The 16,001-nt window shown below is 40.2% G+C and overlaps 1 protein-coding gene across 1 annotated transcript; it reads right to left on the bottom strand.

The window, feature by feature from the left end:
- LOC140309493 (nuclear factor 7, brain-like) lies at window positions 1-3,223 on the bottom strand. Its single transcript, XM_072387360.1, has 2 exons — window positions 1,442-3,223; window positions 1-207 (listed from the first exon to the last, which is right to left on the bottom strand). The coding sequence occupies exon 1, from the start codon at window positions 3,043-3,045 to the stop codon at window positions 1,624-1,626; it is 1,422 nt and encodes a 473-aa protein (XP_072243461.1). The 5' UTR covers window positions 3,046-3,223; the 3' UTR covers window positions 1-207; window positions 1,442-1,623.
- Between the last annotated feature and the right edge of the window lie 12,778 nt (window positions 3,224-16,001).

Below are 16,001 nucleotides of genomic sequence, written 5' to 3'. Positions count from 1 at the left end.
GACTGAACCTCTGAGACTCTGTTGATCACAGCAGAGAAAGTATTTGATCCACTCTTATAGTGAGACCCTTTATTTCTTTGGATCTCTGTTGTTTTCCTTCATGTAATCAAACAGAAACTGACAGATAATTTATGGGGCAGTTCTTGAAGCTGTTAATAGGTAATGTTGTTAACTCTACACAGAGATGTATATTTAGTATCCTCATACCTCACTGGTCGGTCTTTCAAAGTATCCTGGCTTGGTCACACTTCTGCAGCGCACCACCTCGCCACAGGGGTCCCCCAAGGTTCAGTACTGGGACCTCTTCTCTTTGCCATATACACCAACTCATTGGGACAGATCATCCGATCACATGGCTTCTCATACCAATGTTATGCTGATGATACCCAGCTCTATCTGTCATTCCCACCTGACGACCACACGGTCTCAGCAGAATCTCAGACTTGTCTTTCTGACATATCAACATGGATGAAAGCCCATCACCTCCAACTTAACCTCCCAAAAACTGAACTGCTGGTCTTCCCAGCCAAACCAACCATACACCACAGCATTTGCATCCAAACTGAATCCCTATCTCTTGCTCCATCAAAGGTTGCTAGAAACTTGGGTGTCATGATTGATGACTAACTAACCTTCAAAGAACACGTTACCTCGGTTGCTCGTTCATGCCGCTTTGCATTACTAAACATAAGAAAGATCAGACCATACCTAACCCAACATGCCACCCAACTCCTGGTGCAGGCCATGGTCATCTCCCGGCTTGACTACTGCAATGCTCTCCTAACTGGTCTCCCAGCCTGTGCTGTGAAACCTCTGCAGATGGTCCAGAACGCGGCGGCGCGTCTGGTCTTCGATCAGCCTAAAAGAGCACACGTCACCCCTCTGTTCATTGAACTCCACTGGCTACCCTTAGCCGCCCGCATTAAATTCAAGTCACTGATGTTAGCCTACAAAGTGCTTAATGGAACGGCTCCCATCTACTTGAATGCTCTTGCAAAGGCTTATGTCACAACTCGGTCCCTCCATTCGTCGCAGGATTGCCGTCTAGCAGCTCCTACACCACGCCTAAGACAATCCAAACTCTTTTCATGTGTCGTCCCACGATGGTGGAATGACCTACCGAGCGCTACCAGAACAGGGGCGTCCCTGTCTATCTTCAAGAAGCTCTTGAAAACCCAGCTCTTCAGAGAGCATCTCCTATCCTAGCACTTACCTTGCACTTCCCTACCCCCTCTATCTCTGCACTTTATCTTTCTGCACTTCCTTCTATGCCTGCACTCTATCTCTACTCTGTCACCTCTGACAGAGTCGGACTAGTGGGTTTCTTCTATGTAGTTTATTGTTAGCTTTTGTATAGCTTGTTATATCTTGATTTGTAAGTCGCTTTGGATAAAAGCGTCTGCTAAATGCATAAACATAAACATATTTAGGTTATTTGAACACATAAACTGCAGATTAAATAAAAGTTAAGAGGTCCTGATTATGTTGTAATGTAAAAGTATAATGAGAAAGCTGATTTGGTTTTAAGGTTTGGAGAGTAAAAGCCTGAAAATATCAATAAACAATTGTTGAAAGTAAAAGTTGGAACTACTAACAGCTCCAACTAATTAACTTTTCTGAACATCACAGAGAAACAACAGTGGGATAAATTTTGATATCAGAGGTTTCAGCGTCTCCAGCTGAATAAACACTGAAAAATGGGAAGAGTTTCTCAGTGAAAGTGTCTCTGTGAGTGTAGATGTGAGTCTTGTCTTCAGAATTGTAGAAGGACACCTTCCCCCTGTCATAGTCCAGCTGGACTCTGATCCTCTGGAGACTCTTCTTCACTGTGACAGTCTTACCAAAACCATTAGTGTATTTTCCATAACCAAACGATAAACACCAGATTCCATATTTTGGTGAAGCAGACACCTCTCCCTTCCTGTCAACTGACTCTTTAACCAAACCCACATTCCATTGAGGATGATCTCCCACCTCCACCTCCCAGCTGTGTTTCCCTGAGCTGAAGCCCTCAGAGCCAAACACATCAGCATACTTATTGTTTCTCTCTGGATTGTCAGGAAGCTGCTGCTTTAAGTCTCCATTTCTAACACTGGTCAGATCATCAGAGAGACAGAGACGGCCGTGTGCAGTGTTTGGATCCAGAATGACAGGACTGAAGTGGACCTTCTCCCTCATCTTCTCCCACACTCTGAAGGACAGGTTGCCCAGGTGTTTGGCCACATCTGGCAGCGCTCCTGAGAGCAGCTGTGGATCTGACAGTGAGCACTGGGCTCTGGCTCTGCTCTGAGTGGGTTTATAACTGCTGAGGAATGGCACGTTGTCTTTCTGCAGGTCTTCTTCAACAGCACAGATACTGTCTGACAGAGAGGAGATCTGCTCCTGAATCCTCTTCATCTCTCGGCTGACAGTCTTCCCCTTCTGCTCCTCTTCCTCCCTCAGAGCTGCCAGTCTGGACTCCTCTTCCTCTTTCAGGAACTGGTGGAGCTTGTTGAACTCTGCTCTGATCTGCCTCTCTGTGGACAACAGCTGCTTCTTGGAGTGTTGAATCACATCATCGTATGTTTTCTCCACTTGTTTGTATTTGTTCCTCTTGTCCTGCAGAGACTTTAAGTCAGATTTCAGCTGCTCCTTCAGGTCACCGACTGCTTGTTCTATAGGAACCACTTTGTGACTCTGGTGGAGAGAAAACTCACAGACAGGACACACAGCTCTCTGCTCGTCTTCACAGAACAATCTTGGCTCTTCTTGATGTTTACTACACACCACCATTAATTTATTTTCTCTTTTTTCTTTCTTAAATGATTTCACTCTTCCAGAAAAAGAGTCAGCAAGTTCTTTCAGTGAAAGGTTCACCAAAGGATCTTCCTTTGAGGATTTTCTTTTACAAATGGGACAGTTTTTGTTTCCAGCTTGTTCCCAGAATTTCTGCAGGCAGCTTGAACAGAAGCTGTGGCTGCAGCTCAGAGACACAGGATCTCTGAAAGTCTCTGAACAAACATGGCAGCTCAAATAACTTTCAACAAAATCACTTTTCTCAGCCATTTTCTTCTAAGTTACTTTAGTCAGAGGACTCACCAAATTCTCCACCCTGTCAGGCAAATTCATCCAAATATGTGTTTTTCAGCAGAGATCTCACACCCTGTAATGGCGTCTCAGCTCTGTTCAATAATCTTGAAAACGGCATTCGTTATCTTTTATCTCTCAGTGACGTGTTAACAGTCAGACAAACTGCTGTGATATTTTATCTCCAGCAGATATTGCAGTCAGGACACGTTTCACGGGTAATCTTTTATTCCTTTTTGATACAATGAAATTGAACAGATGTTAAACTTCACTGCATTTGATTATTTTCATTTTCCTTGTTTTGTTTAATTTTATTTGAATACAAAAACATTTTTTTCTATTTGTTGGCTACAAACATGAAAAATTTGAAATGTTTGTGCTTCAGTCCTCCAGTGATCAGGAAACATTTCAACAGGTTGTTTCAAAGCTCACCTTCAACTAGTCGAGCAACATTTTTTTCTTCATGAGCTGTAACAGGAAACATGTTCTGCCATCATATCAGTGTTAATGTGCTGCTGACTTCATATAATTCAGTTTATTGTGTTTAATAAGTAAGTGATTATTTGATTTGTATTTGCAACACCTTCATGTTAAACATTACACAGAATTTTCAGTTGTTATTCAGACTGCAGTATTTGGATGATTGCCACAGTGGTTCCTCCCTGTCTTTGTTCACAGAGGGACAGTTTTCAGTGGGACACACGCTGCTGTAAGTAGTGAAGCCAGTTGAGTGACTGCTGCTGGCATTTAATAAAGAAATTTACAGAGAGAACAACTGTAGCCCACATTTCAGCCCCAGCCTGTGAGACTGGAGAAAGCTATCCAGCAAGAAAACACAGTTACAGAAACACAACAAGACTGTAGAAAATGTTGTTCAAACTGGTTTTTATTAGGTTTAAATTCATTTAAATCATTTGATCAAACAGTTTCCTGACAAGTAATGAATCCCTGTTGACTGCTGCCTTGAACTCAAATGATCAACAAAAAGGTTACTATGTGAACATTAAACATGACCCGTCTCTTATTCTGTCTAACAAGAAAATTCCATGAAATCCATAGATTTATTCTGAAAGATTTGAATGTGTTGATAGGAAAATAAACAAGAACAATCTCTGGTAATATGAATAAAAATAGAAATGTGTTTTGTTTAAGTTATTTGTTTTGCAGTTCCCTTCAAAAATCACCTTCAGATGCTTTTTAAAACCATTTAGTAGATTCTTGGGGTGTACAGAACAGATGGTTGAGCATTTGTGACCCCTCCACCCTGCACCTCTGTACTGTCACAGCATTATTTTTGAGGAAAATAAGTGAATATCCCTGTGAATAAATTTAAACAAATAACTGCCACTACAGCTTCAACACTTCACTGCATGAAATAAACAGCCCAGAACCACAGGAAACAGGTGAGTTTGTTTAGATGTCCAACATTTGGTGGAGTCTCAGTACAAGCTCAGATATTGTGAGATGGTTAACTATTTGATGACCTCTTTTAAGTATGAATGCAGTCAGGGGTCATAATATGAAAATCTAACCATGTATTTGCTAATGTTTAAGCATAACTTTTTAATTAAGTATTTTCTTTAATCAATATGCCTGAAATGGATGCAGTCCTTCAATGTTTTTTTTTATCTATTAAGGATCAATATGCTGCTAGAAACTTTTGGGCTTTACGTTTTTTGAAAGGACCATTTTAGTGATTACATACAGGAGTAAGAGGAGTATGAAAGTTAAATTTACTCCCATTTCTAATGTTGACCATTGAGGAGCAGACCCACTTGGGAATAAAACTCCATCTGAAACAAGAAGAATTACTTTTTTCTGATATTAAAATCTCTATTTCTCACATTTTTAGCTTCCATCGGTGTGGGGAAAAATAAAATACTTTCACTCAAATTATTTTATAATAAAATACTATCATATCTAATTTCACAAATGTCTTTTGTGCTACACAAAAGCAATGAGACTCTGTTGATCAAGGCTGTAAAAGTATTTGATCCACTCTGAGATAGTGTGTGTTATATTGTGATCTGATCGAATTAGAAATGCTGTTATATATTAAGCATAAAGTTGGATTTGTGCATTACGAGTTCCAGTTTTTGTGTCCAGCGGGGCCTTTATTTCTTTGGATCGCTGTTGTTTTCCTTCCAGTAATCAGACAAAAACTGACAGAATTTATGGGGCAGAGTTTTTGAAACAGTAAATTAATAGGTAATATTGCTAATTCTGCAAATATAGATGATTAGAACACAGATACACGAAAAGAAAAAAATCATTTGAGAGACCTCTAGTCTGCTGTGTTGTGAGATAAAGATAAAATCAGAACTCTGATTTGTTACTAAAGTTTGACAGATTTGAAGTATGAAAGCCTGAAAATACCAATAAACAATTCATGACAGCAAAAGGTGGAACAACTAACTGCTCAAACTAACTTTTCTGAACATCACAGAGAAACAACACGTGAACTAATTTTGATATCAGAGGTTTTAGCGTCTCCAGCTGAACGCACACTGAAATATGGGAAGAGTTTCTCAGTGAAAGTGTCTCTGTGAGTGTAGATGTAAGTCTTGACTTCAGAGTTGTAGAAGGACACCTCCCCCCTGTCATAGTCCAGCTGGACTCTGATCCTCTGGAGACTCTTCTTCACTGTGACAGTCTCACCAACACAACCACTGTATTTTCCATCACCATGCCATAAACACCAGATTCCATATTCTGGTGAAGCATATCTCTCTCCCTTCCTGTCAACTGTCTCTTTAATCAAACCGACATTCCAGTTGGGATGATCTCCCACCACCTCCCAGCTGTGTTTCCCTGAGCTGAAGCCCTCAGAGCCAAAAATAGTGGTGGATTCAGTGTTTCTCTCTGGATTTTCAGGAAACTCACAGACAGGACACACGGCTCTCTGCTCGTCTTCACAGAACAATCTCGGCTCTTCTTGATGTTTACACCACCATCATCATATCCTCCCCCTTTTCTTCCTCAGATAATTTCTGTCTTCCAGCAAAGTAGTCAGCCAGTTCTTTCAGTCCAATATTCACCAGCGGATCTTCCTGTGATTTCTTTTACAAATGGGATAGTTTTTGTTTTCAAGAACTCTCTCAGTTATATGTTACAAAAGTTGATCAATATCAGAACTCACCAACTTAAGAGTCTCATCAACTTCACACAAATTTCCTCCAAATATATTTATATTTCCCAAGAGACCTCACACCCTATAATGGCCCCGTAGCACTTGTTAGGTGTATTGAAAATTGCTTTTGCTTTCACACGTCATCACTTGTTAGAAAGATTTCTTCTTTTTCTCCAGCAGATGGAGCTGTCAGAATGGCTTTCAGAGCCAAGTGTTGTACTTTTCCTTTAAGGTTAGTAAGATGTCCTTGTTCAAGCAGCATAAATATCTTACATCTTTACATATTTTAGTACAACAAGGCATGACATAATTTTTTCATAAAGTTCTACAATAAACTCTTTAATAGGCTCTTTTGAAGCTCAGAATATACTGTTATCACACTTTTATCTCTCATCGTGTGCAGCAGGAAACGTTCCGTAACAATGTGTACATTTTTTTATCAAATGTATATTAAACATTACATTGACAAATGAGATACACATTGAGTTTTCTTGTTGAATTTCTCTCTTTCATTTCTTCGTCATTTTTGGGGTCAGTTACATGATACATATAGTTGATTCACCTTTTGAAATATAATCTCAGATATATCATCATCAAACTTCACTGAAATGACAGCATATGTGTATGTTCATTTTCTTATCTAGATCTCTCTGTTTAAGTATTCTTGTCACACAGGTGACAAGATACTAGCCTAGATCTGGAATCTATGACAAAACATTGCCAGAAAATAAACACGTCGTTTCAATATGTTCATTCTACATTTTTAAAACTGACAGAAAGAAGATGTGAAATACTTAAGTCGAAACAGTGTCTCAAACTCCACTCAAAACGGTCCTAAACATGTTGAGAAGTTATGCTGTACGGGACGGGCCCGGAGTGGCTAATCGGGAGGACCAGGATAATTCCCGGTGGGCCGGTCTTATGTTGGGGCCTCCAGGGCCGGTGTTCAGTCATGGCAGTGGGTTGATTACATACGATGCTACAGCAGTCCCATTGCCCTCCGCCTCCACTGGCAGCTCTCTTCTTTTTTTTCTCCCTTTTTTTCTCTGACGTAACACGCCAGTGCGCTCGGTCAGTGGTGTTTGAAAGACTGAAAGTAGATAGAATTTAAAAAGAGGAAAGCTCTGGAAACAGACGCATCTAAATATGCAAACGTTGGCAACTTTTTCACTAAACCGAGCTCGCGGTTTGTAACGTTAAAATGAGGACGATGAAACGCAGGCAATATGTTGAACTTTGCCTGCAAACCACCGTTCAAGTTAATTAATTATCAAGTCAATGAATTGTGTGGCGTTGTGGCATATAACGTAACGTTATATAATTAAAGTAACAGTATGCAACGCCACATGACTGGGACACTTTCTCTTGTGGCCCCTCAGAGTCAGAAGCAAGATACAGCACCAGCCATGAGCCCATGTCCAGAGTGGGCAGGGAGGATTACTCACTGAAAAGAAAAGTGTTGGAGATTTGCCCTTAAACTCGTGTTCTCATATTTGTGGAATCTCAGTTGTGATAGACCTGTTTTCTTGCAGAGAAAAAAAGAGACGATAGAGTAGAAAGTGCAACACTTTATAAAAATGTAATATGTTAAAAATATGTTATATTTAAGATGTGCACTAATGTGGAAATAAATCTACACTGTGAAGCAACCCTTACTTGCACTGAAACTGGAAATATTTTAGAAAAATACAAATTTTATTGGTTTGGTGCAAGGCCGTAACCATGGAGTCAACATTAGGGGGGGGACCAAATCTCTCTCTTTATATATATATGAGCATATCTGAATATTGGGGGATGTGTGTGCTCTGAGTTCTCAGGCTGATGACTGTATGCTCTCTCATACCATGATAATGTGCTCCAAGGGCCTTTCAGTACCACAGATCTCCAAAGAGGCAGACCCTGAGCCCAAGAGGGATGGAGTGGAGTTCAGTCGTTCATTCGATGTCCCCAAATTAATCTGTTTGAACAAAGGAGTAAATTAATGGAGGTAAGACCTCAAGAAATCAACTAGGGGAAAAAAGGCCATCAAATGTCTCCTTTAATGGATAGTCAGAGGTGTCCAGATACTGTTGGCCCTGTTGAGAATTTTTGCCACAAATATGTTGCAGCTGTAGGATATTCTTGAGGCAAGGAGAAGTGAATGATTTTTACTCTAGATTAAATTAAAACAAGCAATCTTAAATGGAGTACACAAAAGCATAGATATGCTGAATTAGAGACAAAAACCAAGATGAAATATGAAGTTAAATAGTTGACAATAAAAAAATGATAGAAAACAGAAATTCAGGAAAAATGACTGAATTATTCAATAGCTTTCCTCAGAATTGTTAAATTTTTTCTAGAGGGGCACTGGGACAGACATGTAAACCAAGGCCAGTGGCAATATGTTCCCTTAGGTTTAATGTAGCAGCTGCAGAAGAACACAAGGAACCAGGAGTCAGATCACACAATCTTCTGTAAAAAAAGACCACCCCAAGGAATATCTAATGAACAACAAAATCCATTTTCATCTGAACAAATGAGCTGAATTTACTCTCTGTAATTTCTTTGTGCATGTGTGAGGAGATTGTGCATGTTCATCTTCATTACTGAGAGGCAGCACATATGCGACTCGGCAGACAGATGTGCAGAAACAAACAAGTCTGTGTTGAAGTGCTACCTGACAAGACTGATCAGCAAAAGACACCTGGAACCACCTGTCACACAGACAAACCCGCACAGACACTTTTAAGAGCTGCTCAATGATCTCTCAAGGAAGGGAACTCATTTGTTTCACCATGGAGACGGAAGGTGGAAAAAGATACTTGGCCCTTGGAGGACTCTCATGTGAACCTAATCATACACACACACACACACACACACACAAACACGCAGCTTCACGATTAAAGCCAAGTCTGATTCCTTTCGACTACTCTCCCTGCCATTTGCTTTATGAAACCTTAACAGTTCAGACAAGCAGTTTATACGTAGAGTGTGTTGAGAACATTTTAACGCAACAAAAACTTCCTGTTCATCTGCATTTTTTCCTTTTGTCACTGCCGATTTAAAAAAAAAAAAAAGTAAATAGACGTACTAACAGAACTGCTGGGCAGTCAGTTGTTTTGACCTCTCAGACTGGGAAGGCCATGGAAAGAACAGCTTTTAAGTTCACAGGCAAACGGCTTTACTCAAACCAGCAGAGGCTGAAGCTCACACCAATTGAAGGTTCAATCCTTGGGTTCCCCAGTCCAGATGTTGAAATGCCCTTGGACTACACTAGGTTCATAGCTGCAAGTTTATTGTAAAATACTACAGGTTTTTAAAGCTTTAAAAGGACTTAAGACAAAAATACACTACATATCTTTTGATGTGGACTTGAGAGAAAGGGGGAAGTTTAAAGCACCTTTATTGCAAAACAATGTGTGCCCACACCCGCTCTGCGCCTCTCTCTACAGGCAACTCCAGAGTTAAAGAGAATCCATCCCCTCTGAAGGAGACTGGTTCTGGAGCCCAAGCCGTGCATTGAGGAGATTCCGACTTCAACTAGCCGGAACCTCTCCGCCTTGCACACCAGCTCCTTCTAACAGAGTGGTGCCATTCCACGTCCCAAGAGCCAGCTTCAGTAGCCGAGGATCAGACCACCAAGGTCTCCTCCTTCAGCTAGTACCCAGCTCACACTGCACCTGACCTCCTTGGCCTCACACAGGTGGCAAGCCTGTCGGAAAGGGGACCCACATAGTCTCTTCAGGCTGTGCCCCACCGGGCTCCATGGGTATAGACAAAGCCACCAGGCGCTCGCTGCCTATGGTGACCTGCATCCGGGCAAGGGAACACGTGCTCCAAATGTGTTGTTCATCATACAGGGGTCTTATGAGCGGTTCTTTGTCTGGGAAAATAAAGGATTTCAGGGAGCAGTTCAGCCACAGGGTTTGAGTCTTTGGAGGAGGAGAGAAGGAAGTTAATTTCAGTAGGTAAAACCAAAGGACATCTAAGAAGAGGTTCAAAGATATTGCATGAAGGAGGTGAGATTTTACCAACTATGGTTGAAAAGTACTTTGAGGAGGATCACTGGTTGTCCTTGACGGGTGCTTCAGTTGTAGGTGTGTTGTTAGTTAGTTGTCCACAGGTAGCCTTTGACAGAAGTGGACTTGTTTGAAGAAGACAGGTACTGCACACAGCTGGGTAACGTGAACCTCTTCTCAACCAAGCTGGAAAACATAGCAAAAATCACTCAAAAGGGAGCCATGAAGTGGTCCAAGTACCACATTATTAGAGCAGACAATGGAGCGAAGGCTGAGTGCACAAACTGGTGCTTAAGAGCTGCTCAGTGATGAGGCTGATGAGGAACAGGTGTGACAGCTGGAGAGCCAGAACCCAGAATCCACCCCAGGAGGATGATCCACAGCCAGCCCATCCCAACCTAGATTTAGCGGAAGAAAAGCACCCACAACCAGTGCAGAACCATAACAGAGGTAAATCACCTCTATCTAAAAATTATTTTGGTCCTCAATTCCTTATCCTGATCACACAAAAATGAAATTAAATCAAAATCCTTCTTTCCTAATCCTTTTTTTTCTTAATCCTAATTTCCTAATCCTAATTTCTAAGAATCCTAATATCTTCTTATCAGAGCATTCACCGGGTTTGAAACTTGTCTCTCAAAGCCTCGGAGAGTCGAGCCCCAGTTATAATGCTATTAAGATGGCTGAGCTAATGCAGCAGCATCCTGTTGTGCTGTTGTCCCTCAGAAACATATATGTGTGTGGGTAGAGTATCGCTGAAGGAGAAAGAGGAAGGGGGGTAATTACTGTACATCAAGAGGAGGATTACACTGACCATGCTGACATCAACATCTTAGCTAATTGACAAGGGAGACACACAAGCTGGTTACCTAATCCTCTTTAGGATCAGACTCAGTAAAACACTTATGGTCTGAATGAATGTCTGCCAGCAAGAATTGGGGGCTCCACGCCTCTGAAAAGTTGTGACTCGTGAGCGTCTACTTAAATCTTTAGATGAAGCCAAACAAACTGAGAGTGTAATCCAAAACTGCTAGTGCAGTGTGATCATTTTTTATCATGACTTATATACTCATTACTCACTTACTCACTACAAACACTCCTTGGTTTTCTGTATTAGCTAACAGATCGTCCTTGTTAGTGTTGTCAAGCTGACTTGCATTTTTTTCCATGAAGACCTCGTTCACACACTTGACCCTGGCTTGTTCCTGGTTTTTGTCCTTGGAAGCTTTTGTTTTGCTCCTCGCTTTTTGAACTTTTGAGCTTGGTTTTTGCTCTTCGTCCACCTCACTATTTCCCTTTTTCTGCTACACTGCCTGCCTTTCTGGACTGGAAGATGTGTCTTTTAAATGTTAAAGTTTAGCTGTTGTCCCACCTGAACACTAAAAACATTCAGAGGAATGTGCAGACAACTTGGCCTGTCATTTTTTTTTCTCACATAGCTTTGCCGTGGCAGAAGATGGGAGGAGGGTGGTGCCTGGGAGCGGGTTGCCATGACATTATGTGAATGAATGCTGTATTTTCTTAACAGCAAATTGAGAGTGATGGATGAGGCTCCTGTTTTCGTGTTGATGTCATTACCACATGATTTGAAGGTATGCAGAATAGTAATGTATCTACAATCGAAGAAACAACTCTTAACCAGGTTGTGCGGAAGTCCATCAAATCGTTATTTCCAGTCCAGTTAAGTTTGATGATGCTGCCGTGTTTGTTTTTACTTTGTTTTTCTATATTACAAAAACATGTAAAGCTACGATTGCTTCATAAGTAACATGTATTCTATCCAATGTGCACTTGGCAATAAAAAGAATATATAAATAAAAAAAATGATACAGAGGAGGGTGATTGGTGAGTGAAGACAGCTGAGGGAAATAACACGGTTGAAGGGAAAAGAGCCAATGACCGGACTTAAGAGAGGACTGGGGAAACAAGTGAGGAAGTGAACAGAACTATAACAAGAAACAGAATAGAAAAACTCAACATAGAAAAAATAAAAACACCAAAAAATACCAAAACACAGATCATGACATTCATCCCCATTTCTTGCTTCATGTTTTGTTTCCAAACCTTTGCCAAAAAGTGTTTCCTTAAGCACCTGAAACTTTCTTTCCTCTTTTCTGTTCCCACCCTTATCTCTTTTGGATTTCAATCCTTTGTCATCTGTATCCTGTTTGATCCTTTTCTCTCTTCATACTTGATCTGTTTCCCTTCTTTCCTCCTTATTGTTTTCTCTTCTCTTCTGTTTGTTTCTCCTGTCTTGTCTAATCCCATTGCTCTCAGAACTCCCTTAACTTTTTTAATCACTTTTGTTTACTCCCCCTCTCTACTTCTTTCCCCCCATCCTCTCCCTTCTCTTGAATTCCTTTCCTCTCACCTAGATTCCTCTCTCTTTTCCTGTTTTCCTTTGCTCTCCTTTCATCCTTCCCCAAAGGCTCAGAGGAGCGTCATCATGGAGCATCTCCAAGCTCAGGGCTTCAGACACAACACACCCAAGGCACTCTGCTGGGACAGAGGGACACAGTCAGACAGAATTAACAATGAGCAACATTGATAACAATAATAAGAGCAGAACTCATTAACAACATTATGAGCTGCTCTGTGCACTGATGTTTCTAAGTAATCCAAAAGTAATTAAACAAGAAACTTTCTGCATATCAATACAAATTATTCTTTTTCTTTTTTGTCCTACTCTAATGTTTTTGCTTGTTTTGGAGAAATGAAGATTACAAATGACAATAGATCGTGTTTGACTTGTTAAATTAGTTTGCTTCCTGTCAACACTCCCGCCTCCCTTCTCTTGCACTCATTTGCTACACTGAGCAGCCAGTTAGTGAGCTCTTTCACCCACAGCCGCAACTCTGATTTAAAAAATTGAATTGATTGACAAAAAAAGATCCAACAATGGCAAATGGGGCACAAACACCAAAAATACAAGAGACGAATGTCGGCTGATGCCTCAGATATGCCCGATGACCATCTGTCAGTGCGGTGTATAAGGCCCTCAATGTAGTTTGTGTCTGAATGACTTAATAATATAAAGAAACCTTAAACGTTATCTATCCCATGTCTGAAACAGGCTGCAGTGGTTTTGAAAGCTGTCCAGTGGAATTCCAGATCATCCATAAAGCTTTGGAGAAACCCAACAAAATAAAAATCGATCTGTTTTGTGTGTGTAATACACCTGTGAGGATGCTGCACACATATTTCTGCAGATGGAGGCAGTGAAATGCAATTAGGCCAAACAAAGAGGGATGGGCAGATGAAAAGTATTTAAATGTAAAACGCTTAATGAGTAGATAATGGGTTACATTTAGTAAAAGCTTTTACCTCCTTCCAGATGAAGATGATGGGTTAGGAAACATAAATAACACTGAGTACGGCTGGGTTTTTAGTTTTATCTCTCTGTCTCCTTTCCTTCTATCTTAGCTTCTTAGGTTTTGCTTTTGATAATGACTTAAATATAAGGTACCTAAATGAAAAAGAGTAATTCTCCTTTGAAGCCAAGTAACCTCAGCAGAGTAGTAGACCTTCAGCATTTGATTATCTGCAGGATAAAGAGTAGTTCCTCAGTGAGACAAAAAACTGCAAGCAGCTGGTCAGCTTTTAAACGCAGTCAGTCTGGTTGGCTGCCAACAAATCAGCTCCAGGTTTCATCCCTTGAGCATATCACACAGCATCTTCTTGTCTGTCTTGTCTCCAGCTTCAGAACTGAGTGATCCTCGCTCACCACTATCAACTGAACCAAACAGTTTTTGTCCCAAGGCATTTAGCATTTACTTTGGGCACAAATCTGAGGTTCATAATTTAGTGGCTAAAGGAATGCATGTGGGAGGAGATCGAAGGATTCTGCTGGTTGAAACAAATCCTTGATACGTCCTTGAGCTAATTTCTAAGAAAGTATGACAGGAATTCAAAAGATGGTGCACACAGCAACTAAACTTTGGTTTAAGAAAAAAATGCTTCTTAGCAGTACTGAAATTAGGTTTAGCTTATGTCGGGCCATCAAAAACATTATGGTGCCGCACAGATACAGTCTGTATGAACAAAGCTGTAAAAAATATTTAACAGACTGAATTATTTCAGCCAAACATTTACTATCTTAAGTTTTTAAAATCTGAACCTGTTTAAAGTACAGATTTAAAACTCTCTCTGGTGTCACATTTTGTGCTCAGTTGTTTGTGGTTAATGTTAAACCTGAGCACTTTCTGCATGTCGTGGAAGACCTCTTCACCAGCATGCTGCATATTTCCTGTCAGCGGTCCTATGAAGTGGTCACGATTCTCTTATCTGCAGAGTAAACACAGATCTGTACACAAGCATATCTTGAGCCTGTTTTGCAGAGCTTGTTTTCAACAGCAAACCTCTTGTTGGGTCTGTCAGGAAAAATATAGAACACTATCATGGATTATCCTTTAAATAGCAGCATGCTCTCAGTGCATGCTTGTTTTCTAATGCCTGGGGATGCGTAAATCAAATCATCTTTCTATAGTTCAGCTCCACTAAAATCACTGCTGCAGTGTTAAGCAAACAATACAATTCTTTAAAAACTTTCAGAACTATCTTCTTTTTTTAAAGCCAAAGATTGTGTGAACATGAAACTTGATACGAGCTGGATAAGTTTACAAGTGTAGTTTTGGTAATATCTAATATTAATGTTAAAATAAAGAGTCCAGTTTGGCTACACCCTCAAACAACTCTTTTTTGTTTTCCTCAAAGGCTGCTGTCCTTAAGACTGGGCCAAGTCTCTTTAACTGCAAGTATATGGACAATCAATGAAAACAAGCGTATTGTTTAAAAAGATTTTATGGATTTTATGTGGAGCAGGCAGACAACTCTGTGGGAGATCCTTTTTTAATCGCAGCAGAAAAAGCAAACAGTTCTTGCAACCACGGTGAAGAGGAAAACATGCTTTTCATTATTCGGTTAGCAGGCGGACCAAAGTTTCAGTTTGTTTTTTTACATGCTCGACTTATTTGTGGTTTCCTGGATAACAAAAGCCTGCGTTCAATCACGCTAAAAAACAAATGTAATATGGATGGCAATAAATTCAATACAACTGTTGCATTGTATGTAAATGTGTTTGTTCGTCTTTGCCTTAGAATGAAAACACATACACTATATTCAGTTCTTGTCAATTCAATGTACAACATAATACAATAACATTTGTTTGAAAAGGGAAATGTTGAATATACTTTTTTTATACCACAGACACATAAAACATCAACTGTGTTGTTATATTTCCTGTTTGCATAAAAGCCAAAAACTGAAACTAAAAACCAGCCAGTGATTAAATAAAATGGCTTCACTTTACAATTCATCTTGATCTTGACTTAATTTCTTCTTTTGAGTCCAGACTACATGAGGTTAAACCTCAAATACAAAAAAAAACCAAGCATTACTGATTCATTCTCTTCTCAGATAATTTTCCTTTTCTTGTGGTTCCTTTTAATTGTCACTCTGACACTGCTGCTTCCTGTTTTTCACTGTAATTTACACATTTTTAGTAAAATCATACCAGCAATAAAAGAGAACTGAAAAGGTCAAATTGGACCACATCTTCAGAGTGACGTGTTTGTAGTAACTTCTGTCTGGTGCATTTATGATACATACAGCTTTTGTTGTGGTTAATCCTTAAATCCAGAGCCGGTGTTTAAAGCTAAGGGGTTAAAAGTTCACCTCGAAAAAGTAGAAGGAAATCTGTCAGTGGCAGATGATGTCTGTTGTGACAGCTTGTCCTTCCTTCTGAAGTTCTTCTTCGTCAAGATCTGCTGCCTCATTGTCTTACTTTTAGCAGCAGATTGTTGTGT

The sequence above is a fragment of the Leuresthes tenuis genome, unplaced genomic scaffold (assembly GCF_036924035.1).
Source record: "Leuresthes tenuis unplaced genomic scaffold, fLeuTen1.0.hap1 SCAF_6, whole genome shotgun sequence".
NCBI lineage: Eukaryota > Metazoa > Chordata > Actinopteri > Atheriniformes > Atherinopsidae > Leuresthes > Leuresthes tenuis.
The sequence above is the reverse complement of the archived record's forward strand: the minus strand, read 5'-3'. Positions and strand labels throughout refer to the sequence as shown.